Source organism: Callorhinus ursinus, unplaced genomic scaffold (assembly GCF_003265705.2).
Source record: "Callorhinus ursinus isolate GAN/ISIS: 27379988/994484 unplaced genomic scaffold, GSC_fseal_2.0 scaffold84, whole genome shotgun sequence".
Lineage (NCBI taxonomy): Eukaryota > Metazoa > Chordata > Mammalia > Carnivora > Otariidae > Callorhinus > Callorhinus ursinus.
This window is the reverse complement of record NW_027397146.1, coordinates 963,527-990,571: the sequence shown is the minus strand read 5'-3', so window position 1 is coordinate 990,571 and position 27,045 is coordinate 963,527. Positions and strand designations below refer to the sequence as shown.

General features: G+C 46.6%; 1 protein-coding gene and 1 pseudogene across 1 annotated transcript; one reads left to right on the top strand and one right to left on the bottom strand.

Annotated features, from left to right (window-relative positions):
* Positions 1-1,610: 1,610 nt before the first annotated feature.
* On the bottom strand, positions 1,611-6,368 carry GPR50 (G protein-coupled receptor 50). The gene is made up of 2 exons (XM_025862769.1): positions 6,182-6,368; positions 1,611-3,301 (listed from the first exon to the last, which is right to left on the bottom strand). Exons 1-2 carry the CDS (start codon positions 6,366-6,368, stop codon positions 1,611-1,613), a joined length of 1,878 nt encoding a protein of 625 aa, XP_025718554.1.
* Positions 6,369-24,295: 17,927 nt separating this feature from the next.
* Positions 24,296-25,020, top strand: LOC112816405 (ATP synthase peripheral stalk subunit d, mitochondrial-like; annotated as a pseudogene).
* Positions 25,021-27,045: the final 2,025 nt, after the last annotated feature.

Below are 27,045 nucleotides of genomic sequence, written 5' to 3'. Positions count from 1 at the left end.
CCGTTGTTACCACACACGCCAAACCCAGGGAGCCCCTCCTCCACCCCCACCGCACCCGGACCTGGCCACAGTTTGCTGAGCCAAGAAACTGGGGTAAGAGTAGTCATTTGACTTGCCGTGGAGTATAGCAAGCTCATAGAAAGGATAAAACTTGTATCCAAGCCTTCTGATCCCCCAAGGTCAATGCTTTTCCACCCACTTCCTAACCCTCCCCACAAGGAATCTGGTGGAGGAAGTGAATTTATGAACAAATCACACACCAAAGCCACAAAAGCACTTTTATTTAATTGCTACCACAAATACAGAATCAAATTAAGGCAGTATAATACATTTCCACTTATCCTTACAAGCTTTTATACAGTAAACTTTGCTTTATGTGTTGGTTTGAATCAAGAGTTGAAATTTTTATTAAACAATTTTTTCTTGAATTCTAGACAAGTCATTTCCTGGGTGTGCTGATACAAGACGTGTACAACTTAATGGTGTGGATCACAGAACCTCAGCCAAAGGTAGTGGGATTGGCTGGTGTGGCATCTTTTCCTCCTGCTTCCCTCCACAGCTGGGAGGCTGAGGGACAAGGCAGAAGAGAAAGGCTTCAGCTATTACCTTGAATTCCCTTCTGAATGAAAAAGAAAAATGTAAAAATTGATTATGTAGAAACATCAGGCTGTCTAAAAAAAAATCTCTGAGGTAAAGAGTAGGTATGAATTATAATATTAAACACATGACTGTAATTGATCTTAGCGACCACAAATTTGGATTTTTAGGAGAAGAAACTAGTTTATGAATGGATTTGTTTCTCTGGAACTAAACGAAAGAAAAATCTAGCAAATGCTTAAAAAGGTAAGTAACTACAAACAAGGTAAAAACATCTCATCATTTGCATTCATGTTTGACTATAAAAATCACCAATGTTTGAACTTTCATAAATTAGAAATAATTCGGTTTGGCCATACCTTCCCTTTTGCCATTTAAACTCATAGGCATAAAAATTTACTTTAATAAGAGCTCATCAAATTGTGTTCTTCAGATATGGGTCATATCTTGTTGCTGAAATTTAGAAAAGAAACTATTTCAAGTACTTGCGCTTTATCAAAACTGCCTTTCTGACTGCCATTAAAAGTACAATATAGAGTTACACACTTAAAAACATAAAGCTTTGCAGTCACATTTACTTACAGAAGCACTCCTCCCCCACCCCTGGGGGGATGAGAGAAGAAAGCAGGAAAAAGGAGAAGGAAATTAGGAGAGGGGAGAAAGGGGGACAACGGGAGTGAGGAAAAATCGAAGTCGAAAATTTCAGGGGTCACTGTTGGCTCAAGGTCAACTATAGGAAGAAAGGGAGGCTCAGAACAACAGATGTCACACTTGGGGGAAATCTGGTCTCTAAAATACTCTCACACACACACACACACACACACACACTTTTTCAGAGTATGTTATGTAAAGAAGGAGTATGCCTACAAGGTGGATGTAGCTTACACCATGTGTGTAAGTCCATTTCTGCGTGTCTGTGTGTAGGTGCAGTAAGTTATCTCACTTTGAATTACATATGCTAGACAAACTTGAAAGTGGACCACTACTTACTTGGCCACCCCTAAGAGCATTTTTCACACAGCCATTTCATCAGAATCAGCTTCAACATCAATAACCACAATCTTATGGTAATCATTGGTGGTAGTGGCAGTCACAGTGGGGTCAGGAAGGTTGGCGGCGGCGGCAAGCTCCAGTAGGCTGGCAGCAGACTCGGGGGACCCACTGGCAGGGCTGCAGACAGGCTCAGGGAGGTCAGTGACATCACACTCAAAGGGGCCGGTAGCAGTGGTCTCAGGGTGACAGGAGGCAGAGAGCTCAGGGTGGCCCGCGGCGGCAGGCTCAGGGTGGCTGGCAATCACTGGCTGGGGTTGGCTGGTGGCAGCAGGCTCAGTATTATCACCAGTGGTGGGCTCAGGGTGGGTGGTTGCAGGCTTGATGTAGCCAGCTGTGGGTTTAGGGTGGCTGGTGGCAGGGCTGCAGGCAGCCTTGGAGTGGATGCCAGCAGGAACGTGGTGGCCAGTGACAGGTTTAGGGTGGCTGGAGGCAGACTTGAAATGGACAGAGTCCGCCTTGAAATGGACAGAGGCAGGCTTGAAATGGACAGAGTCGGCCTTGAAGTGGACAGAGGCAGGCTTAGGATAGACAGTGGCAGACTTGGGGTGACCAGAGGCAGACTTGGAGTGGCCAGAAGCAGGCTTGGAGTGGCTAAAGACAGACTTATGGTGGCCAGAGGCCGACTTTCGGTAGGCAGAGGCAGACCTAGAGTGGCCAGAGGCCGGTTTGGGATGGCCAGAGGCACGCTCAGGTTGGCCAGCTGCAGCATCACCAGGTAGTGGAACATTCCGGGCATTCATCGGCATTTCCTCCACAGCAGGACTGGCACGGGCACAATCTTGTTCATGGGGTGGTTCACGGGCTTGGTCTCGGGCGCGGGCACGGGCACGGGCCAGGGCACGGGCCTCCCGAGTCTCACGAACATCAGTGATGAGGCCAGAGAGGAACAGGATAGGGTGCCGCATAGCATGGAAGATGGTCCAGTATTCTCTTCGGAAATTCTCATTGAGGAGACCGTAGATCACAGCGTTGAGGCAGCTGTTGAAGTAGGCTATGAAGTAGGCTGCAAGATAAAGCCAGTTGGGGATCTTGCCTGCCATCTCCTTCGGACTGACAGCCACCAAGACAGTGAGCACGTTGATAGGGCACCAGCACACTGCAAAGAGGAGGAAGATCACAAACATGGTTAGAAAATTGCGAACCTCAGCAAGCTGGTTGTCAGGATTCTGCCCAGCGGGGTCACGGGCTGCCAGCACTTTGGTCCAGATCCTCACGTAGCAGAAACCCACGATGAGCAGAGGGAGGACGAAGTGGATGCAGACGATGGTCACAGCAAAGACAGGGTTGTTCAGGTAGTTGAAGATGCAGGTGTAGGTGCGAGGATCATACTCGATTGTGCCAATGTACATGTTGGGCAGGACAGCCAGGATGGTCATGATCCAGGTGATGACCAGGTAAATGCAGGTATTGCGCACACTGAAGATCCGCTCGTACTGGAGGCTGTGACAGATGTAGCAGTAACGGTTGATGGCAATTGCCACGATGTTGAAGATAGAACCGACCACACTCAGCCCTGTGATGAATCCAACCATCTGGCACTGCAACTGGCTCAGATCCCAGCCCCCAATGGCCATGGCATGCAGCATCAGAGGGTAGGGGTAGACGGCTACCAACATGTCCGCCACAGAGAGGCTAACAACGAAGATGTTGCCTGAAAAACATATCAAGGAAGGGAGAGGGGGGAAAACAGAGAAAAATAAATGGTTAAGTATGGAAATCTATAAATTTAAACTGGAGGAAAAGACCAGCTGAAGTGGTGACAATTTAGAATTCTAGAATTCTTTTAAAGAAATATTCTTGTGTTTTTATTTTCATATACAAGCACTATTCTGATGCACAACCAGGTTTGGGGGACCTGTCCTTTGTGCAACTTTTTCCTTTCAAACAATGTCATGTCTGCTTTGAGAAAAAAGCGAATTTCTGTCAGAAAGCCGTAAGCACATAAGCCCTTTGCGGAGCCCTTCATACTCACGCACGGACACGCTGTCACCATTTTAAACAAAAACAAAATGCGAACTTTTTTCCCTACAGGGGGATAGGGAGACAAGGGGGAGGGGCGTGGAGGCAAGCTTGATAAAGCTGTGGGTAGGAAGTAGGCTGGAGGTGTGGGGGGAAGGGAAGAGATTGAAGGAATGTCAGGAAGCCTCAACCACCCCCCCACACACACACACCCCGAAAAAATGAATGAGCCTTCTGCCTTCTCTAGGCCGGCATTGCTTTCACAGCGAAAACACGTTTAAGAGAACAGTCTGAGGAAGGGCACTAGAGGCCGTCGTCTTCTTAAGAAAAGCCCAAGTAAGTACTTACCATTTCCGAGGTAGGCTAAGAATGAAAACTGAGGAGAAGGGGGGAGACCCTGTAAAGTTTAGTCTGAAACCAAAAACAGTGCGTAGGGAGAAAAACAAGCAGGAAAATGCCTGCAAGGATTAGCAGAAGTGCCTGCTTCCTGCGGGTCCAGCGCAGAGTCGCGCACCCGCACGTTCAGCTCCCTGTGTAGGAGCCCCTGGCGCTGCGCTAAAGCTTACTGGAGCCTGTGGCTAAACAGGAAAGTGAAGAGGGAGCGTCCGCCCCCACTCCCGTTTTGTAGGGCAGCGGGAGGAACGTTTTTTTGCAAAACCTTTCCAAAAAAAGGAGGAAGAGGCCAAATGCAGGCGTAGAGCCGTCTCTCTCTCTCTCTCTCTCTCTCTCTCTCTCTCTCTCTCTCTCTCTCTTTTTTGGAAACACCTCGTTGTTAATTAGCCTTGGTTTGGCAAAATATTGCACTTCATCTTGAACTAGGAGAAAATGAGCACTTTTTAAAAGGGCAAAGGAATGGTTCCCTCTGCCTTCCTGCCAGCGCTGCCAAGGCGCGGCCTCAGCGCTTTCTACCCAGGGGTTCTTTCTAGGGTTTTCTCTCAAAGAAATGAATTGGGAGAAGAAAAGTGGAAAAGACAGAGGGAAAAACCTTAAAAACAAAACCACAACAACCGTAAAAACCTTTATTTGAATTATAGGAAGAAAGAAAGGAGAAGGAAAAAAAGGAAAGGGAAGAAGAAAAGAAAGAAAATGGGCTTCGCAGGTGGTCCCCGGGGCTCCGTGGTTCCTTGGGACCGCACTGCTGGAGCGAAGGTGAGGTCCGAGCGTGCGGCCCCAAGTCTCCAAGGGACCAAAAGGAAATCAGACACGCCCACCAGAGTTTAAAAGGAAAGTTTTAATGACTGTGTGCCCGTCAGGGCATTTTGAAACTTGTATGGTAGTTGCGATTCCTCATCCCCGCAAAGTAATCCCCCAGAGACCGGCTGCCTCCTCTCCCCCGAGCCCCGCCCGCCAGGTCCTGCGGGTCCCCGATCCTCTCACCCCGCCCCCCGCCCCCCTCTGCCCCCTGGCCTCAGCCAGCCGAGATCCCAGCAGCAGAGATCCCGGGCGCCGCCCCCTCCCTCCTGGGACCCGAGCGCGGAATTCGGGCCCCTTTGCCCCTCCCCTCCCCTTCTCGACCCTCTCCCGCCCAACCTGCAAAAGGGGCTTACCGCCTTGCAGGGTCTGCCACCCCCACCCCCGGCACAGGTCCCGGCTCCCGGCCGCCTCCCGCGCCTCCCCCAGCCGGGATCGCAGCTGGCCCCTCCCCTGGGCACTGGCCGGTAGCGAGGGGATTCTCGCTCGCCTCACCACCCCTTCCCAGCTCCCTGCGCTTTGCAGTCTCTCTGCGTCTCCCGCCGCCCCCTCTGCGCTCTCCCGCGACCCTCCCGCCATCCTCGCCCGGTTCTTCGGTCTTCTACCCCCAGCCCCGCCAGACGCCAAGTTCCGGGGCCTCTCCTCCGCCCCGCCCTGAGACCCCAACACCCTGCTTACGGACTTCGCGATCTCCGCCGCCGCTGCCGTCGCTGCCACCGCCTGCTGCGCCCAGACCACGGCTCTGCTCTCTCCGCCGTGCGCCCTGGGACGGGCGGACGGACCGCGGCTCCGGGGGACTCAGACCACCCTGCTCCACACTCAGGAGCTAGGGTCTGTGCTCCGCTGCCCGGGAGCCCCAGGGCCGCGGCAGCGGGGGCTCAGCTGGCTTTGGGCGCGGCCGCTGCGTTGCGCTCCTGTAAGCGCCGCCGCAGCCGCCGCAGCCGCCGCGAACTTAACTTTCCTCAACCCCGCGGCTCCCTCCGCATCAATTCGACCCGCACCGCCTCGGCGCGGCCACCTCTGCGGCGTCTGGCTCGGCGTGCTGTCCCCAGACGGTGGCCGCACTCTCTGCTCGGGTGCCGACTCCCTCTGCATCAGGTCTCCGACGGGGCAGGGCTCGGCGGTTTGCCGCGCTCCGCGGGAACCCGGGCTTTGCACTTGGACGCCAAAAGCCCATTTCCTGAGCTCCCTCAGCCTTGAGAAGCTCGAAATTAATGGGGCTCCCGCATAACATCACCGCCCAGGTTCGCAAGACATTTGGGAGTAGGGACGTTCAGTGTGAGGGCACTATCCAAGGGCTCCCTATTTCGGGCGCCCGAACTAATGCCCTAGGGGTAGCGAGTGGCTGAATGCTGGGTAGGAAGAAGGAAGGGTGGCTTACCAGAATTTCGAAGCTTCTTGTTCTTTGTCACAGCTAAGATGACCATGGAGTTGCCGATCAGGTCGACGACGATGGTGATAACCATTGCGCAGAACATAAAGATGATTAGAGCTGGTGGGTAGTCTGGCTGCGGCAGCTTACAGCCAATGCAGCCGTATGGGGTGGGAACTGCCAGGGTGGGCCCCATGTTGCTGCTTGGAGACCCTCAGGATCTCCCGGCCGGTCCGGACAGCGAACACCTGCTCTGTCACCAGGAGCCTGGAGCTTCTGGAAAGCTGCTTCCCCTCCGAGAATCAGAGAGCGAATGACAGCGTCCCGCCCCTCTCCGATGAGCTTTTAAAGCCTCAAGAGGTGGCTAGCCCCACCCCAAGTCCCTCCCCCCGACCAATCAGAGCTCCCTGAACACCCCCGCTTTGGTCTCCAACTCTTTTTGGACAAATCCACATCGAGGTGTCGTCTTGCTTCCGACTGCCTTGTTTGTGCTTCCCCTCTAGCCGCTCCTCCCCATCCCCTAGGTACCTTGCGTCGTGACAAGCTCGGAGTCCACCTCCCCGCCCCCCCGGCCACTGCGCATCTGTTTCTAGCAAGTTCTCCTCCCTCCCCTCGCAATGCAAACACCCAGCAAAGGGATGTAAAATGCAGGGCAGGGGCATGGGGTCCAGTTCCAACCCACGCCAGTCTGTAGCCCCCAGCAGAGTGTGCAGGGGAGCCAGTGGCCCTTGAACCTTAGATATGCACCCCTACGCTCTCCTTGAAAGATTCATTCCACTCCAGGAGCTCTTGCCCTTTCAGAGCCTTTTGCACCTCGAGGGGGGAACAGGGGACAGCTGCCCAGAGCTTCCATCCTCAGTCTGGGTGACCAGTCTCCAGGGAACTTATCTCTCCTCCACTGCCTGCCAGAAGCCGGTTGTCTCCCTTAGCGGCAGCAGCGAGTGACCGCTCAGTCGATCCCGGACTTAATGCTCTCCGGAAGGAGATGTCCCCTGCACCCGGCTCTGGGACCTGGGAGTGAGTCTGCACTCTGGGTGCGAGAGGAGGTAGCTGGTGGCTATTCGTTCCAAACTTTGGGGCAAGCGAGAGCGGGAGCTGATCCCCTTCCTCGCTGCCGAGCACCGTGGCTGCGGGAGCTCAGAGATTGCTTTGGGGAAAAGTAAAGGGGGCGAGGAAACCCTTCTCTTGGGCCGCCGCTCCTCTAAGAAACCCTGGGCGACGGTTTTGGCTCTTGTCCCCTCTGGAGGTGCTCCGCACGCTCTACAGGGTAGAACGGGGTTGTCGAGCAGCCTCGGGGAGCTGCGCTGCAGCAGCGGGACGGGCGCGGAGGTGCCGGGCTGTGCAGCCAAGAAGACAGCGGCAGACCAGCGCCTCCGCCCAAGGCGTACAACTCATCTCGGTCCATCTGCGGCCAGGGGTCTCATTTCCACCTCATTCGGTCGGGCCGCCCCTAGCCCGGTAAATCTCCCTTCGGAGGCGTCACGGTTTTCTTTGGTGCGCCCAGGCTAGCGAAGCGCGGGAAATCCGAATGGCTGGGGCTAAACTAAAGGGGCGAGATTCTGTACTCGCTCCCTCTACAATCTTGGTCATGAGAATGGATTCTGCCCGCTACTCAAAGTTATGGCTCTTGTTGAGAAGCCTCCCAGAAAATACCAGCAAACACTTTGAAACTTGTCCCAGTCTAGCCTTCTTGTTGCAGTGGGGGAGAGGGGGTTGCACTGTCTGGGAGCGCCACCGTCTGGACACAGCAGCCCTCCTGCCCCGCGGGGAGACGGTAGGACACGGGGGGGGGGGGGGCTAGGGGTGGATTCCGCGAGGGACCTCAACGTTTCAGGGACGTTTAACGGAAAGACAGACATGGCTGAAAACAAGATTGCACGCACTTTCTCTAGCTGGAAAGCCCAAAGTAGGAACGTGTCCCCTTGTTTGAAGATGAATCCCACCCCCCTCCCTGTGCTCGCTACTGAGAAGGCAATCCGCAAGAATAACAATTTCCCGCCTGGAGCCTTTTCACGTTCATTATCTCACTGCTCCTCGCTGGCTGGAACCCGGGCAGCGCGCTCTCCCGGCTGGACGTAGCCAGGATTTCTCCATAAACGCAGCCCGAGAGCCAGCTCTGCTCTCCTCCCCAGACGAAGGTGAGCCCTGGAAAGAGGCTAGCGGCCGAAAGCCCGTCCACATCGTGGAATAGTTCGTTCACATCAGGCTGCTCACGCTGATTCCCTGAGGGTTTGGATCTTTTTACTTATGGCAGGGAGCCGTTTTTAATTCAAGTAAACAAAAATTTGAATGAAAAAGGAAACATGCATCTAGCGACTGAGCACACCGGCATCTCCCCTGCACCCCAGATTCCCGCAACAATCCTGTAAAGAGAGTCGGCAAACTGTTTTCAGGCACCGTTATATTCTAGTGCACTGTACTTGTGAGATGAGGTGGCCCCAGAGCTGGTGGAGGTCAGGGGTAGTGAGAATTCTCGGAGGCTGTGGCCTGGGCTCGCCTGGGACTGAGGAGTAAGCAGGAGAGAGGGTGAGCTGATCCCTGGCCCCAGCTGATCCCTGGCCCCAGCCCCAGTTTGGACACTGCTTGACCATGACCTCCTAGGACTTGGATTTTTCAGTTACTGGACAAGTGGGAGAGGTTATCTATTTTAATGATGGAAGGCATTCAGCATCTGGTTAAATTAATCTTGTTATTTTTATGAACGATCTTAATAAAGATTCTGAACATTTCCCAGTCCTAGGAAAAACGGATGTTGAATCTGTTATGGGGATACATATGAGGAAGAAAACCGGTCAGAGTTTGCAAGGGTAGGACAAGACTCATGTGCAATAAGTCGTTAAGGGGGAAGCTCTCTACTCTGGGTAGAGTTGTAGTGTCTACAGTTTATTTAAGCTTCCAAAGGATTTTTGAGTGTTTTTCTAAAAGGTCTGCTAGGAAGCCCTAATAACTGGGGGTGGAGAAAAACACTTTATTTGGGATTTGAAAGCTATAAGATAGAGAATCAAAACAGAGGACACCTAGGACATTCCCTTGTGGTCCCAGGAAAACCTTGGAAACCCATACAGAGATTGGGAAGGAGAATAAAGTGATGAATAGTGGACAGGGAATTGTGCAGAGAGCTTGCCCTCCTGGAGCTCAGCCAGGGCCAGCATGGTCCCTTCCCCCAGGTCACTTATTATGAAATGAAGGAGACTACCTGGCCTCCCAGAGGACCCCCAGCACTGAAAGCTTGCCACATCCCAGGCAGAAGCGATGCCAAGGGGCATTCTGTGTGGAAGGTAGATAGTAAAAGCTTTTTCCCTCATGTTTTGAAGATTGGGGCCGGCCTGGAATCAGGTGAGGGAGAGCGAGTAAGCAGTTTCTGTTCAGAAATGGGCAAATTTTCTGCACATGCAAGGACACTAATACTTTGCCTGTAATTAATGCACTGTCATTTTAAATAAGCATTTTATGGTTTTCAGTATCCCATCAGGGATATATTTTCTCACAACAATGTCACTTAAGAGATGGGGAAACAGGCTCAGAGAGATGAAAGGACTTGCCCAAGGTCATGCCAAGGCTGGTGGAGGAGCCCAATATCCTCTCAGCCCTGAGGCTTTCTCCCACAGCCCAGCTTCATAAGATAGTGTTTTGCTCTGGCACTTGATAGGGTGGATTCTGTGTTCTCTTTTATTGTTCTTGTTGTTCTGTTTCTTTCATTTGATTGTTTTTATTGAGATATAGTCACATACCATAGTTCCCCTTTTAAAGTGCACAATTCAGTGGTTTTCTGTACATTCACAAAGTCCTGCAACTATCACCACTATCTAATTTCAGAACATTTCCTTCAACCCAAAAGAAACCCTGCACCCCTTAGCAGCTACTCCCCGTTTCCCTCCAACCCCCCAGCTTCAGGAAGCCACTTATCTGATTTGTGTCTCTATGGATTGGTCCATTCTGGACATTCCACATAAAGGGACACATATAATATGTGGCCTTTTGCGTCTGGCTTCTTTCCCTTAGCATGTCTTCAAGGTTTACCCGTGTTGTAGTGTGTATGAGTGCCCGTTTTCCTTTTATGGCCATATAGTATTCCATCGTATGGATAAACCACGTTTTGTTTATCCATCTATCCATCAATAGACCTTTCCACTTTAGGGCTATTATGAGTAATGCTACTGTGAAAATTTTGGGTTCTCTTTTAGCCCCAAGCAGCCCCTGGCCCAAGAGAGCCAAGCAGAGGGCTTCTTAGTGCCAGCTCACATCTTCTCCACCCCCAGGGAGGGCTGGACAGCCAAGGAATTTCTCAAGCACCCCAGACTTCTTTGGCCAATGCTCCTCTGGATGGAGGCTGCATTTGGTTCAGTTCTTGAAAATATAAACAAGCTTGAGCCCACAACTGATGAATCACTGAACTCTACCTCTGAAACTAATAATATGCTATATATTAATTAATTGAATTTAAATAAAATTAAATTAAATTTTAAAAAAACAAGCTTGAGCCCAGATACTCATAGTGCCTTTTCAGAGGGTTGATGGGAGAGTTGAATGTGATGATACATGCAAACACTTAGAACACTATTCAGAACAGAGTAAACACTCAACAACCACTTGTATTATTATTATTATTATTCTGAAAGTGTCTAATGCTCTGTCTAAACTCTCTTTGTTACACTTCCATAGAGGACAGAGGCTTTCCGAGACATCAGAGACTCTGCCCTCAGCTCCTCATGCTCCAAGGCCTCTTGCCTCTAAGCTCTACTTCCTGTCAGAAGCCACCCGAAGGACACTCCTCAGCATCCCAGGCATCATGACATGTGACAGTGTGTCAGATGGAAAGGAACATAGCAACTTGTCTTTTCACAGGCCCCCAACATGCTTCTCTGACACAGTCTGTATAGTTCCCACAAGAAGGAACACTCACATTTCTTGACATCAGTCAGAATGGAAGCATGGAGGATGGCTGGTCTAAGACAGCTCAGAAGTCCACAGGTGGCTGGGGAAGCTGCCTTTCTCAGCACAGCGTGGTGCCAGCCCAGGCTAAGGAAGGTCTAGTTCCAGGTCGAGGGTGGGGGGCCAGGACTCCAAGGGCAAGACTGTAGCCTCAGAAGAACTGAGCAAGGGTTTAGGCAGCAATCAAGACACTGAGACTGGGAGCATCAACCAAGTGGGTCGTTTTCCTAAACAGACTATGTCTGGTCACATTTGCTTACCTGATGTGGAGACACTGTTCACATTTGTTAAATGAACACAGAGAATGATTGTCTTCTCCAAATCTCCTGGGCATAATTCATCATGGCTAGAACCACTTTGTCTTTTCCCTGTGCTTGAGTCATAAGGGAGAATAGGACACATCTATTTCCTTTAGTGCAATCAGGGGCTCGCCAAAATAATTAGCAGCCTGTATTTCCAGGATCTTAGTGCCTGATAAAGACTACAGGTTAGACGGTTCAAATCAAAGGGTTACCAGGGAGAGAAGAAGCACATTAATTACTTGTAGTAACACTTGGACTCCCTTCCTCTTGTACAATTTACCTGCTAATTAGAGCTTAATGAACAATATCCATTTTCCTAGCTTCTTTTTCCAGCCAAGCATGATCACCCACGCATTTAAAAACTGTCCCTCTTATTAATCATCGTCATGACTTCTGGTGCCACAAACTCCTTGCCCTGGGCGCTCTGCTCCAGCCCACTCTATTGCAAGACATAGGACATGTCTTTGTCCCCAGTGGGTCCCCTCAACCCCCAACAATGGCTAACATGTATGTGTGCTTCCTAGATGCCAGACATTGCTCTCAGGGCTTTGTCCATATATTCTCATTTAATCCTGACAATAGCCCTATGACATAGGCTCAATTACCATCCCTGTTTCACCGATGGATAGATAAACTGAGGCCCAGAGAAGCTATATCACTTGCCCCAGATTGCACAAATAATGAATGGTAAAGCCAGAAGTCTCCTTGGGCGGTCTGGCTCCAGAGTTTGTGCCTTAACCATCATGCCTGATTATTTGCGCACATTGTTACTGACTCAAGGGCACTGGCTATCAATTTTACTGCATGTCAGAGCCACCAGGACTGCTTAGAGAAAACACAGCTTTCTACGCCTGACCCTAGAGATTCCGAGTCAGTAGATCTAGAGTAGGGCCTTGGAATCTGCGTGTTTTCCAAAAGCCCAGGTGATTCTGATGCAAGTGGCCCAGGGATCCCTCTTAGGGAAACCCTACTTTTAACCTGATCCTACAACTAGTCGCTGGCAATTTAAGGAATTCTAGATGCGGCAGTCAGTGACAGTGCCCAGTCTGCTCCTGAGGGTGTGGTCCTGCTAGGACTTTATACAGTTCTTCTAGTTGGTACATCGTGCTTTGGTCTTCAGACTCAATCCCACCCTCTACATCAGTTGTAGTGATGGGGTTCTTGGCCCAATGCCTGATAGCAATCTGCTCAGCTTCCTGAAAACAGGACTGCACTGCTTTGCTCTCCCAGGGACCAGAGGCCTGACCATGCCCCCGTCCTCATCTGATGGCCTACCTGAGTAGGGTTGCCTGCTTTAGCAAATGAAAATATGGGATGCCCAGTTAAAATTGAATTTCAAATAAATATGAGTAGAATCTGAGTATGTTCCATGCAATATTCAGACGTACTTATATTACAGATTATCCACTGTTCATTGGAAATTTAAATTTAACTGGCTCCTTTGTATTTTACCTGGCAACCCTATGACTGAGGGTTGCAGCCTCTGGCTAATCCTAAAATGAGCCAAATACAAGGACTTGGCATTGGTTGGTAAAGGGTCTGCCTTCCCCAGCAAGGGAAAAGAGACTGTTGATTCAAGCCTGGAGGACCCCAGTCGCTCTGTGGCTGGCACCTTGCCATCATATTGGCCTGTGCATATTTCCTACTTGCTTTATCCAGCATCCTCTATTTACTCAGGAGGTTCATAACCCATCCTTAAGGAAATACTTGCCTCCCCTTTGCCTGAGATACACAGCACTGTAGAATCGCCCTTGTGAGTAGCAATCTGACAGCAAACTGGCCCCTGTCATTTGAGATATTTGCATTTATGTGTTTTGACTTGGGCTCATATTTGAAACCATTGTGTTTTCTATCAACAGCATCTTAAAGGTTATAACAAGTCTCTCTGAGAACCTCAGTTTCAGCTGCCCTGCAAGACTTAGCTTTTGGGAGTCCTTTCCAGCAGTGCCCCAAAGGGATTTTGTATATCTCACGTACCCTATATTCTAAGTCAGATCATCTCTAAGGGACCTGTATCTAACTATATTTACCTGATAATATAATCAGCAAGAAGTCAGAAAAGATGTTACTTTTATTTAAATAGCTTTGTCCTCTTAACCAGGTTGTCAGATCAGGACTGTCTAATGTTACTTCTGTTTCCATCTCAAGCAGAGGGAGGTCCATGAGTGAAAGGCAGGGAATTGTGGGTCATGTGCAGGCACCACCTCCCAAGCTGGGAGAAAAGACTGTGTGGAGGATCAGAGAAGGAGATGTGGCTGTCTGGAATATTAAGGAAGCAAAAGGATGAACTGCAATGAAACATCCTAACAGGACCATTCATTTGCCTATAGAGCCACTAAAGGAAATCATTGGAACTTCCTGTAGAAGGAGGAAAATGAGGCAGACCTAAGTCAGAAAGACTACAGGACCTCACAGGTGCTTCTCTTCTGGCTTTTCTTTGCTGAGCCAGTGGCATCGGTTTGCAGGACTTGAAGCCCCAGAGAATTAGACTGAGCAGATCACTGTGTTCCAGAGACACTTGGCCCCACTGAGCTCCCATTTGGAACAGAAATCATAAGCATTTTCTGGGGTTCCCCCTTCTGCCTGGCCTGCAAGGCTCTGATCTAAGGGGCACCCGATGGAGTGGGTGTCAAAAAGGAGGCCCCGTCACATCCTCCCCCCTCCCCCCACATCTTCAAGATGCTTGCTGACAATTAGCTAGAAGTTCTGGCACTTCTATTGTCTCCTAAACAGGAATTACATTTGATTTTGTATCTTGCAACTTTGTTGAATTTGCTGGTTAGTTCTAATAGTTTTGTTGTGGAATCTTGAGGGTTTTCTACTTATAAGATCATGTCATCTACAAACAAAGATAACTTTGCTTCTTTCTTTCTAGTTTGGGTGTCTTTTCTTGTCTGATTGCTCTAGCTAGAACTTCCAGTACTTTGTTGACTAGAAGTGGTGAAGGTGAGCATTCTTGCCTTGTTCTTGGTCTTAAAGAAAAAGCTCTCAGTCTGAGACTGATGAATCACAGACAGGTACCCCTGAAACAAATAATACATTATATGTTAATAAAAAAAAGAAAAAAGAAAAAGCTCTCAGTCTTTCACCATTGAGTATAATGTTAGCTGTGGACTTTCCAATATGGCCTTTTGTATGTTGAAGTAGTTTCCTTCTGTTCCTACTTCATTGAGTGTTTTTATCATTAAAGGGTCTTGAGTTTTTATCAAATGTTTTTCCTGCATCAGTTGAGAGAACCATGTCATTTTTCCCCTTCATCCTTTTACTATGGTGTTATCACATTGATTGATTTGTATATGTTGAGCCATCCTTGCATCGCATGAATAAGTCCTTCTTGGTCATGGTGTAAACTCATTTTAATGTACTGTGGAATTTGGTTTGCTAGTATTTTGTTTAGCATTTTTACATCAGTGTTCATAAGGGACATTGGTTTGTAGTTTTTTTAATAGTGTCTTTGGTTTGGGTATCAGGTTAATGTTGACCTCACAGAGTGAGTTTCTAAGTGTTCTATCCTCTTAACTTCTGGAAGAGTTTGAGGAGTATTGGTATTCATTCTTCTTTAAATGTTTAGTTGAATTCACCAAGTTAGGCAAATAGAGACCAGTGCCTAAAGCAGCTTGCAGTAGGTTAGAAAGTCACAAATTTGGTCACTCTGCTCTCTCCCTTTCATGGAAGGACACTGGGGCTGAGCTGCAGCTCCCCTAAGCTGTAGGGAAAGGGCCAGTAAAAGTGCCATGAAATTTCCTACCATTTTAAATGTGTTTCTTTTTTCTTGGTTTGGAATATGTTTGGTTGCTGTAGACCTTTAAATGATTTCCAGAGCTCCAAAAAGTTATTTTAGTCAGTTTCTAGTTGTTTATTTAGTGTTTCCATGGGGGTATGAGAACCTGGAGCTTTCTAGTCTGCCATATTCCTAAATTTAATTTTGATAGTAATTATTTTCTCGGAATTTATCCATTTTATCTACATTTTCAAACATATTGACATAAAGTTGTTTATAATATCCTCTTATCTTTCTAATTTCTGCACAACTGTAGCAATATAGTTTTATTCATTCTTACTGAATCATTTTCAATGATTATCAATGCATTTTCTTTTATTCTTTTATTCTTCATCAAACCCACCAAAAGCTTGAGTTTTTGTTGTTGTTGTTGTTGTTCTTTTAAAGAACCAACTTTTGGGTTGGTTGACCTCTCCATTGTATGCTTGATTTCTAGTTCACTAACTTCTGTTCACATCTTCATTATTTCCTCTCTTCTACTTTCCATGGGGTTAATTTACCATTCTTTCACTAATTTTTTAGATGTATGCACAAATTGTTCATTTTAGTCCTTTTTCTTTCTCTGATATATCCATTTAAGGCTATAAATTTCACTCTAAGCACTTCTTTAGTTGCATTTCATAATTTTAATATGCAACGTTTTCATTGTTAAAATCTCAATATCTTTTATCCCAAAGATATCTTTTGTGACTCATAGTTATTTAAAAATTGTTTCTTAATTTCCAAACTTATAGAGACATACTAGAAATCCTTTTGTTGCTGATTTCTAGTTCAATTCCATTGTGATCAAAGAACGTATTGTATATGATTTCAATCTTTTAAACTTGTTGAGACTTGCTTCAAGGCCCTAAATGTAGTCAGTGTTTGTAACTATGTGCTTTAAAATAGTTTGTATTCTGTAGCTTCTAAATGCAGTGTTCTGTATATACCTTTTAGATCAGGTTGCTAAACCATGTTATTTTAATCTTCTGTATCATTATTTATTTGACTTTTTGTCTTTTTATTTTATCAATTTCTGAGAGACATATTAACATCTCCTGCCATGATTGTGAACTTATCTATTTCTATTTGTACTTCTAGAAATTATTGCTTTATATTTTTGACCCTATGTTATTAAGTCCATATACGTTCATCATTGTTATAACTTTTTGGTCAATTGAAGTTTCTATTATTATGAAATTATACCCTATACCTAATAATGCTTTTTGCCTTTAAGTCTTTTTTGTCTGATACTAATATAGCCACACTGGCTTTTCTTTAGTTAGTAATTTCATGGTATTTATTTGTCTATTCTTTGAAAATTTCAACCTTTCTGTATCTTTCTCTTATAGACAGCATTTAGTTGGGATGCCCGGGTGGCTCAGTCAGTTAAGCATCTGATTCTTGGTTTCAGCTCAGGTCATGATCTCAGGGTTATGGGATCAAGCCCCACATTGGGCTCCTTGCTCAGCATGGAGTCTGCTTGAGATTCTCTCTCTTCGTCTCCCTCTGCCCCTCCCCCTGCTCTTCTCTCTCTCTCTCTCTCTCTCAAATAAATAAATAAATAAATAAATAAATAAATAAATAAATCTCTTTAAAAAAGAATCCTGTAAGAATAAAATAAAATAAAACAAAACAAATAGCATTTAGTTGAATTTTTTTTGTCCAGACTGATATTCATGGTCCTTTAAGGGAAGCATTTAGTTCACTTACATCAATGTTGTTAACTGCTGTATTGTTTTGGACACTCCAGTTGTATCAGGTGTTTGATGTTTTCCTTTTTTTGTAGTCACCTAGGAGAGGGGCAGAATTACTTCTATTTTATCCTACAGTCCTTTGGGTCCCCAGTTTATTGTGAGGAACATTTACTATTAGACTTCTCACCATGGTCCAGTCCTAGTCTGTCCCCCTTTGCCCCATGAGGCTCTCAAACCCTAAGTTCAAATTTGCTAGATCGGCAGATACCCTCAGAGCAAAGGATTCCATTAATCTTTTTGGGTTATCATGTTTCTTTAGATGTTAGACTGGTAATTTCTTTCTCTGTAGTCATATATTCTATGTTTTAAGACTTTTAAAAATATATATTTTATCTAAATTCTCTTGTTTTCAGCAGATGAGTTGGTCCAATTAACCTAGACTGCCATGTCCCTGGAAATGGAAGTTCTCAAACACTTTCATTTTCTGTGAAGAGAGTTTTCCTCCCCAGAAATATATACCTGTATTCTGGAGTGCAGTAGTCCAGCTACTGTGTACAGGCTTTCAGATAGTTCGGCCCCCCTCCATTTTTTTTTCAATCTCGCATTTCTCTCTTGTCCTTTGGCATCTCCAAATCCTCATGGGCTCTTGGTTCTCCCTCTTTAGCAACACTCTTCAGCCCATGGTAACCTGAATTTTGCTTCCACCACTCTCTTAAAACTACCTTTGGCAGGGTCACCCAACAACGACATTCATGCTGCTCAATTCAATGGGTATTTTTCATGCCATCTCTCTTGACACCTCCACTCTATTTGATACAATTGACCACTCTGTCCTTCTTGAAACACTCTCTTCTCTTTCCTTACATGACAGCGTACTCTCCTGACTCTACTTACCTCTCTGGACATTTGTTTGCTGGCTTTTTCTCCTCCAACCAACACTAGACCTAGGCTCAACGGACCTGATTCCTTTTTTTAAATTATTATTTATTTACTTGATAGAGAGAGAGCACAAGCAGGCAGAGCGGCAGGGAGAAGGGGAGGGAGAAGCAGGCTCCCCGCTGAGCAGAGAGCCTGATGTGGGGCTCAATCCCAGGACCCCGGGATTGTGAGCTGAGCCAAAGGCAGATGCTTAACTGACTGAGCCACCCAGGGGCCCCTCAAAGGACCTGATTTCTATTTCTGACTCTATTATTCAGTTTGAACAAATGACTTCTACTCTCTGGACTTTAATTTATTAATGATTTCTAGAAGCACTTACAGTTCTAGGTTTTTATAATTCCATATTTTTTGAAGATCATTTTAGTAATGGAAATGATATTAAGTAATTTCTATGAAAGTTTAGTAGGACCACACCAGTTCCAGCTAACAATATTTACTGCTACATTCTGGAGAAGAAAACTGACTTAGAGAAATAAATGCCCTTTGATGCTTAATAGCTTTCATTTAGTTGTGTGTGATGTGTGACAAACTGTTTTTTCCCAGAACTCCATCCTGTGCGGGACCATGTGTTTTGATCAAGATATTTGGTAACCTTACCTGGGGCTATGTCAAGAAGAGATTTAGCAAAAGAATCACAGCATCATTCCCCTTTTTGAATCACAGTGGGATACCCTGTTTGACACAGAGATATATTTAGAAGACCATCTTGAAAAACCAATCCCCAGCAAATGAATGATATGGCTTCAGTACTCTGTAGGATTAATGGGATCTTTCCTTTTATAATTTAGTCTCTTACATGGGATTCCAAATCAAATCACCAAGAAATTTGGAGGGTGAGGAAAAAATTAGGTTTTTCTTCCAGTTTTTATTTCTGGGGTAGTATTTGAAGTTCCCAAATATGTTGGCATTTTTCACTAGCTGAATTTTCTTATATGATGGGATTATTTGGGGAAAGTAAACATTAAGTTTATGCTCAAATGGGAGAAAAGGACTAATCTCTGGTAATGCTTGTTCAGAATTGAGAGAAGACATGTCTGTAGCACCCTCAGATGGTTTAAACTCAGCACTGCTCAATAGAAGTTACTGTGATGATGGAAATATTCTCTATCTGTGATATGGTAGCCACCAGCTCCATATGACTCTTGAACACCTGAAATGTGACTGGCACAACTGAGGAAGTGATATTTAATTATATTTGATTCTTAATTAATTTAGATTAAGATTTAAATCACCACGTGTGGCTGCTGACTACAGTAGTGGACTGCATAGTTCAAAAGAATAGACTTTAGTTTTTCTGTCTGTACAATCTTGGGGTCAGGGTGCATGTGAGAGTGAATCAGATGCCCTCTTGATTCTAAATACTCTGTCCCTCTTTCTTTTATTATTTTTATTTATTTTTAAAGATTTTATTTACATATTAGAAAGAGAGAGAATGAGCAGGGGAGAGTCAGAGGGAGAGAGACAAGCAGATTCCGCGCTGAGCAGGGAGTCCGACTTAAGGCTCAGTCCCAGGACCCTGAGATCATGACCTGACCTGAAGTCAGACACCTAACTGACTAAGCCACCCAGGTGCCCCCTTTGCCCCTCTTTCTGACTTGACAATTGGACCTTCCAAATGAGCAGAAGGGTAGGTTCAAATTGAAACTTTTTAGACTCCTCAGAATGCTATGTTTGAACTTGGTGCTCGGAGAGTCACCCCCCCAACTCCTGGCTTGAGATTGTTCCCCTTCTCTTCATACTCCCACTGCATCCAGCACTGCAAGGGGCTTCATTTACATGCTTGTGGATGCATGTCTACACTTTGTCTACATTCCCCCAAACAGCTGCCTCTTGGCCTCCTTTTGGGGCTAACTTTGTGCATATTATTGGTTCAGTCCACCCTAAGGAAAGTATACCTGGAAGCAAGCTAGGAGCAGTTCAGGCAAGGAATTCTGTGGTCCCAGGGAACTTGAGCATGGCCTAAAAGAGGGAATATCAGCTCTGGTCTAGCACAACCTCTTGATCCTTTGGGCTCCTTACCCCGGCCATGGCCATTCATTTTAGCAGATATTTTTCTGGCCCTCCTCCAGCCATGTCACTTCTTAAAGAACAGGTCCCAGGTCAAGAGCTACCTCTGCCTGTGCTAAGGCAATTCTATCTAAGACTGAAGAGTTATGACAAGCATCACCTTAAATCAGAGATTTGCCCCTACACTGTGCTGTAGAAGAACTAGACTTGTGGACAGTACACCTGAAATATTTTCGAGATGGAGTAATTGACATACTCTGAGAAAGCCCAGGCCTTAAGGGGGGAGAAGGAGAGATGGAGGAGCTTACCTGTTAGGAAAAGGGGGAAAGAAAGAAAGATACTCTAGGCAGATGGTGCCTTATCACTATGGAAGATTGACATATGGGCAGAGAGTGAAGCCAAGAGTAGAAGGAAGAGCAGAAGTTGAAGTCAGGGAAGTAGATTGGGACCAGGTTGGAAAAGGTCTTAATAAATGTCATTTTATTCCAATGGAATATAAGCTCAAAAAGACAGAGACCATGTGTGTCTTGTCTACTGCCATGTCCCTCACCAGTCTTAGCATAGCGCCAGGCTCAGTACAGTGACAAGGACCAAATTCAGATAGGCATTCCTGCCTTGGTACAAGGCCTGTCACAGGGAAGGAGACAGTTTGGGCTGATTTATGGTGAGGTTTTTCATAACTCTTTAGAGTGTTACACTCAGGAGCCCAGCCAATAGTTTTCTACTGAATGAGGACTGAGAAGTTCGGACTTTAGAGGGGATGGAGAACCACCATTTGGTGCTCCTGAATCTCCAGCTAGCACATGCACTGCCATAACCTTGCCCTACCTGTGGGATCTGGATGCTACTAGGTTCTTCTGGCCAAGGGGTGAGTAATTCCCCTCATTCTCCTGTCCGTTTATCTGGACCCTCTTCTGGAGTCCTGTTTGAGTTGGACATGGAAAGGAGGAGTGGAAGGAGCTCTCACATAAACAGAAAGGTGCACGCAGAGAGATCAGAGCAGAACCGGAGATTACAGTGTATTCGGGAATGGTGGGCACAGAATGTCTAGGCAGAAGAGGCCATCTATGGAGTCAGATAAAGCTGAGATACTGAGGGTAGTGGGGACTGAGGAAATGTCATTGGATCTGACAATTAGGGGGTCACAGATAACAATTCAAAGGAGGGGAAGACAGAAGCTAGATTTCTAGGATTATGGATAAAGGAGTCAGTGAGGAAGTGGAAAGAGAGTGTGAAGACCACTCTGTTGAGAAGATATGCAATGGAATAAGGAAGAAAGAGGGCAGTAGCCAGAGGAGGAGAAGATGTGGAAAGGCAGCTGTGGGCAAGAGGGTCCCAAGACCAGATGCAGGTAATGAAGACAAGGATTATTGAGAAGCTCTGAGGATGCAGCCTAGGCTCTGCCGGCTGACTTTGTAATGGATGCAGTCTGGGCAGTGCTAGGCAACTGAGGACAGGAGAAAGCTGCCAAGAGGGGACCAGAGGGCAGCGCTAAGGGGGATTTCTCAGAACAAGGTATTAGAGAAACAAGAACCTGGAAAGGGCAGGAGCCAAGGTCTTGCAAATGGCCTTCCCATGCTAATTGAAAAGTCTGTGCTTGAGCCCCAGCTAGGTAGGTAGGTTGAGTGGTTTACCCAGGACCACACAACTACTACTGGGTTGAATAGTGTTATGGACCGAATTGTGTCCCCACCTTCCCAAATTCATATGTTGAAGCCTTAACCCCTAGTGTGACTATATTTGGAGAGAGGACCCTTATGGAGCTAACTAAGGTTAAATGAGGTCATAAGTTCGGGGCCTTGATCTGATAGGACAGATGTCCCTATAAGAATAAGAAGAGACCAGATGTGTGTGTGTGTGTGTGTGTGTGTGCGCGCGCGTGTGCACGCACAAAGGAAAGACAATGCGAGCACAGAGTGAGAAGGGGCCATCTACAAAGTGGGAAGAAATACCTCTCAGAAATCAACCCAACTGGCACCTTAATCTTGGACTTCCAGCCTCCAGAACTGTGAGAAAATAAATTTCTGTTGTTTAAGCCACCCAGTCTGGTGTTTTGTTAACCAGTGTGGCAGCCCTGGCCCCCCAAAATTCACAGCTTTTCACTAGTACAAGCATCACTTCAATGCCACTTGAAACCTCGGAATGTGACCTTATTTGGAAATAAGGTCTTTGCAGGTATAATTAATTATGTTAAGATAAGGTCATACTGGATTAGGTTGGGCCCTATATCCAATGCCTAGTGTCATTACAGAAAGGCCAAGTGAAAACAGAGACACACAGGGACAATGCCACATGAAGACAAAGACCAAGCTTGGAGTGATACAGTGACCCTGCTTGCACCTTAATCTCAGACTTTTGGCCTCCAGAAATGTGAGAGAATAAATTCCCATTGGTTTAAGCCACTGAGTTTGTGGTTAATTTGTTATGACAGCCACAGGAATCTAATAGAGTGGATTAAAAACCTGCCTCCTCACCAATCCCACAGTCACACTGCCCCCTCCCAGAAGGAATCACTGCTAGCATTCTCTTGGGGTCCTTGTAAACGCTGTCCATGCATGAGTGTGGATACAGTCCCTTTTTCTAACCCTTTGAAATCCTCCTATACACACTCTTCAGTAAGTTGTTTCTTTTCATCCAATGATGTAAGTAAAGTGGATCGACCTTGTAAAGCACTGTGAGGATTAAATGAGTTAATGTACACAAAACACTTGAAACGGTGCTAGCTACCTCATTTTCATTAACAGATTCATACTGTTCTCAAATATGGATGCACCACCATTTATGTCTAGATGGAGATTTACACTGTTTCCAGCTTTTCACTAGTACAGGCATCACTTCAGTGCCAGTTTTCCTTGCCACTAACAGTGTATGGTTGAGACTGTCTCCCCGTACCCACTCCAACGCCAAGTCTATAAAAGATTTCAAGATTTTAATCAGTAGTACTTTAAATACTGTTGTGCATATTGTGATCTAATAGGCAGTGTTCTTCCTTTCTTTTGCTAAATACCCGCCACCATTGGTTCATAGATGTATTTCATGGTTGTTTACAATGGCACTGTGACAACTGTCTCAGAGTTCTCTCTTTTATGATTGGTTTTCACAAGCCATGTAGCGGTGGTTCAAAGGCCCACATGAGAGCATCTGGCCACAGCTGACACCAGGGATGTGTGAACCCAGAGGACTCTGCTAGCAGTCTGTCCTGGCTCAATCTATGTTGGAGTGGAAATTACCTGCACTCCCTTCAGACAAGAAGAAGTGATTCGCAGCCTGTCATGCTTCGTATTAAGCTAATGGAGCCCCTTCTATTTTCAGATGCACCTGACTGCCTGAACCCTTGTGGAATTTGCAGTGAGGGTCATATGCACACAGGGCAGCTTGCCAGGGGTCAGGAAAAGAACAAGGTTCATGTTGTAGAGAGTAGCTTCCTGCCTTCCTGTATTATTATCACTCAAGGGCTCAGTTCCAGCAGCATAGAGCAAGAACAACCAAATTAGCCATTTGTCATCTTTCTAAAAAGAAGACTTCAGTTTTGGTGTTCTGTTCCTGCTCCTCTCCCAGCCTGTGCCTCACCGTTTTCTCCAGGCCTCCTTGTCCCCAACCTGGAAAGGAGCCCATCTGGGCCAGGGGCCTTGCTTCTTTCCTCCCTGGGTTTGTAGCTGCCCCTGCATAGGGCCTGGAGTACCATAGAGGCTTGGGTCATATGTATTGCTGTGGAGTCTGGGGTTCCCTGTAGTGAGATACACAGGTGGGCTGGCTCCACTTAATGGGCCAGGGAAAGCGGGAACCCTCTGGAAGCTGGAATGTTCCCACCCAAATTTTGCAGAATGAAATTATCACTTTCTAAAAGCCCAGTATCTCACTGTGAGGATTCAAAGAATGATGAAGTGTAAAATAAAAAAAAAATTTAAAAAGTGATAAAGATGCTGCATTTCTGGACACTACAAGGACAGCAAAGGGCTCAAGAGTCTAAGGAATTAGGGAGATTCCCTGGAGCTGGGCGAAGGGCACAAACACCACACACACATGCACACACAAACGCCAAGCAGGGTTTACTTAATTACTTGCACAAAAAAGTGGGGGAATTAAAAAAGAAACAGGTGAGCTTTGTTTTTCTCTACATTTATCAGATGGAGCCTGCAGCAAAGTTGCAGTGATGAGGCGTTCCAAGAGAAGATTTCCTTCATTTGTTGAGACAATATTACATCTGAGGCATTCCCTCAGGCTGTTTGAATTACAGATGCTCATTGAATAAGAATGAGAACTCCGTGTTCGCTTTAATTGTAGAGCAGTGGGAGATAGATTGTCCCTTGTGCTCTCCGAAAGAGGCTTGCAAACAAGCCAAATCATCTTAACAGGTGAAGCCCCTGAAACTGGTCACTGCCCTGTGGGGGTGGTGAGCAGACTTTCTGAAAGATCTTTCTGACTTGGGAATGAGCAACTTTGAAAGTCACATCAAATGCTATGTGGTTGGGGCCGCTGGGGTCGGTGAAGGATCTCGAGATGGCTGCGCGAAAACTTGCTCTAAAAACCATTGACTGGGTAGCTTTTGGGGAGATCATACCCCGAAACCAGAAGGCCATTGCTAACTCCCTGAAATCCTGGAATGAGACACTTACCTCCAGGTTGGCTACTCTTCCTAAGAAACCACCGGCTATCGATACTGGGCTTACGACAAGGCCAATGTGGCGAAGGCTGGTTTGGTAGATGACTTGGAGAAGAAGTTTAATGCCCTGAAGGGTCCTGTGCCAGAGGATAAATATACTATTCAGGTGGATGCTGAAGAAAAAGAAGATGTGAGGGGCGCCTGGGTGGCTCAGATGTTAAGCGTCTGCCTTCGGCTCAGGTCATGGTCCCGGGGTCCTGGGATCGAGTCCCGCATCGGGCTCCCTGCTCGGCGGGAAGCCTGCTTCTCCTTCTCCCACTCCCCCTGCTTGTGTTCCCTCTCTCGCTGTGTCTTTCTCTGTCAAATAAATAAATAAAATCTTTTAAAAAAAAAAAAGAAAGAAAGAAAAAGAAGATGTGAAAAGTTGTGCCGAGTTCTTGTCTCTCTCAAAGGCCAGGATTGAGGAATATGAAAAAGAGCTGGAGAAGATGAGGAACATAATTCCATTTGATCAGATGACCACTGAGGACCTGAATGAAGTCTTCTCAGAAGCCAAATCAGACAAGAAGTATCCCTATTGGCCTCACAAGCCAACTGAGAATTTATAAACTTGAGTTGGGGAGAAAGCTCTGGCCCTCGTATTGTAAACGCCGGACATTAAAAATAATGATACGGTTAAAAAAAATGCTATGTGGTTACTTCTACGTTGACTGACTCATCTGTGCTGGTGAGAATATAATGACACAGTCACGCCTGTCCGAGCTCCCCAAAGGACAGAGGGCACCTCTGGGAGAAGACTTCCCTTGGGGTATTTAAAATCCTCTACCTCCCACCCCCAAATACTATCCCACTCCTTGGGGGAAATTTTGTTGCTTCTCCAAAACACAGTCATCCCTATGCGTCAAGGGATACTAACATGGTTTATATGTTCACATTTTCTTAGAGAATAAATGTCCAAGAAAAGCAGAGGCTTTTAATCAGTGGCCCACAAACTGCTGAGCAGCCTTGAATGGTGTGCCACATTTTGTGCACATGTGTCCTTTTCTGATCCTCAGGAGTCCATAATTCCCAAATGCTAAGAGTCAACGCTTTAAGTGATCTGAGAAGGTCCCCCAGAGACCGGTGGCCTATTACTATGGGCAGAAGCTTGAAGGGGGTGGGCTCCAGGGGCCAGAGGGTTAGAGGCCAAGCTTAGACACACCTGAAAACATCTGAATGGCCTCCAACCTACATCTGGGCACCCCAAAGGCACAAGTGGAAAATAACTGAACAAATAAGCCCACTCATTAAACAATAGCACCCCCAGCGTGCAGCATGGGTGGCAAAGAGCAATTCTTGCGCAAGCAATCAGAGCGGATAGCTAGAGAGGCCTGCACAGAGGAAAAGTACTGGTTTCCAGGCAGCACTGGCAGTGACTCATCACAAGAAAACCAATTACACCTGCTGCTACCAACTTCCCAGGGACGTGAATATCCAAGGGCTTTGTGCTGCATACTGGAGCTGGGAAAACTAGAGGCCCGCAATCAGAACACCAGGTTCAAGTCCTGGCTCTTACGGTCTTTATTTGTTCTAATAGAAAAGTTTCACCTATGCAACATGAATGAGTTCTAGAGATAATGCTGTACAACATTGAGCCTAGAGCTCACGATATGGTATTATACCCTTCAAAATTTGTTAAGCAGGTAGATCTCGTGTTAAGTGTTCTTATCACAAAAAGCAAAGAAACAAAAGATACCAGGACGGTTTGGGAGGTGTTAGATATGTCTATTACCTTGTGGTGATGATATCATGGGTGTTTGCACATGTCCAAACCCATCTAATTGTGTACATTGAATATGGGTAGTTCTTTGTATATCAGTTATAGCTCAATAAAGCTGCTTTTTAAAAGAAGGAGAGGAGATTTTAAAAAAAGGTTTGATGGATGCCCCTTAGTTTTCTTATTCTGACCTCCATTCACTCCCTCATTTTTTCCATTTATTTAATAAATATTTATTAATTCCCTGGTATATGCCAGGAATTAGGAGCCCAAACCCTGTTTACTGTCTCCGTGCTTATTACCCTCTTCCAGACCTCTCCTTTTCAGGCAAGAGAGGTCCAATTTAGGGCTAACCTCTTACATAGAAAAACTTGTCAGAGTTCAGGAGTGCCCCCCGCCCCGAGAAACTTTGCAGCATACGGCATTATTGGGGAATCCATTTCTCTGTTTCTAAATCTGTATAATGGACCTTTGAGAAAGTCTCAGCATAAAGAGGAATACTCAGGGACCCAGAACTTTCCCCACTAGCCACTAGCTAAAAGGGAAAAAAATAGGGTCACTCTGGTGCTAGGAGGTCTGCTGAGAGGCCAGGCTGAGTTATTCTGAGAGTGGGGATAAGAGAGAAGAGAGAGCCTTTGAAAGTAACATATCTGGTGCTGCAGGGATGGGAAACAGGCCACCTCGGGCCCTATAACAACACGAGCCCTGACTACCCCCAAAGAACTAGGATCTAGCAAGGCCTCATGTACAGAGAACTGGTGAAAAACGACGCGGGGGGGGGGGGGGGGGGGAGGGGGGGGGGGGGGGGGTTGGGGGGGGGGGCGGGGGGGGGGGAAGGGATGAGCGGGTCATTCTTGGTGCAGGAACGCCCTCTAGT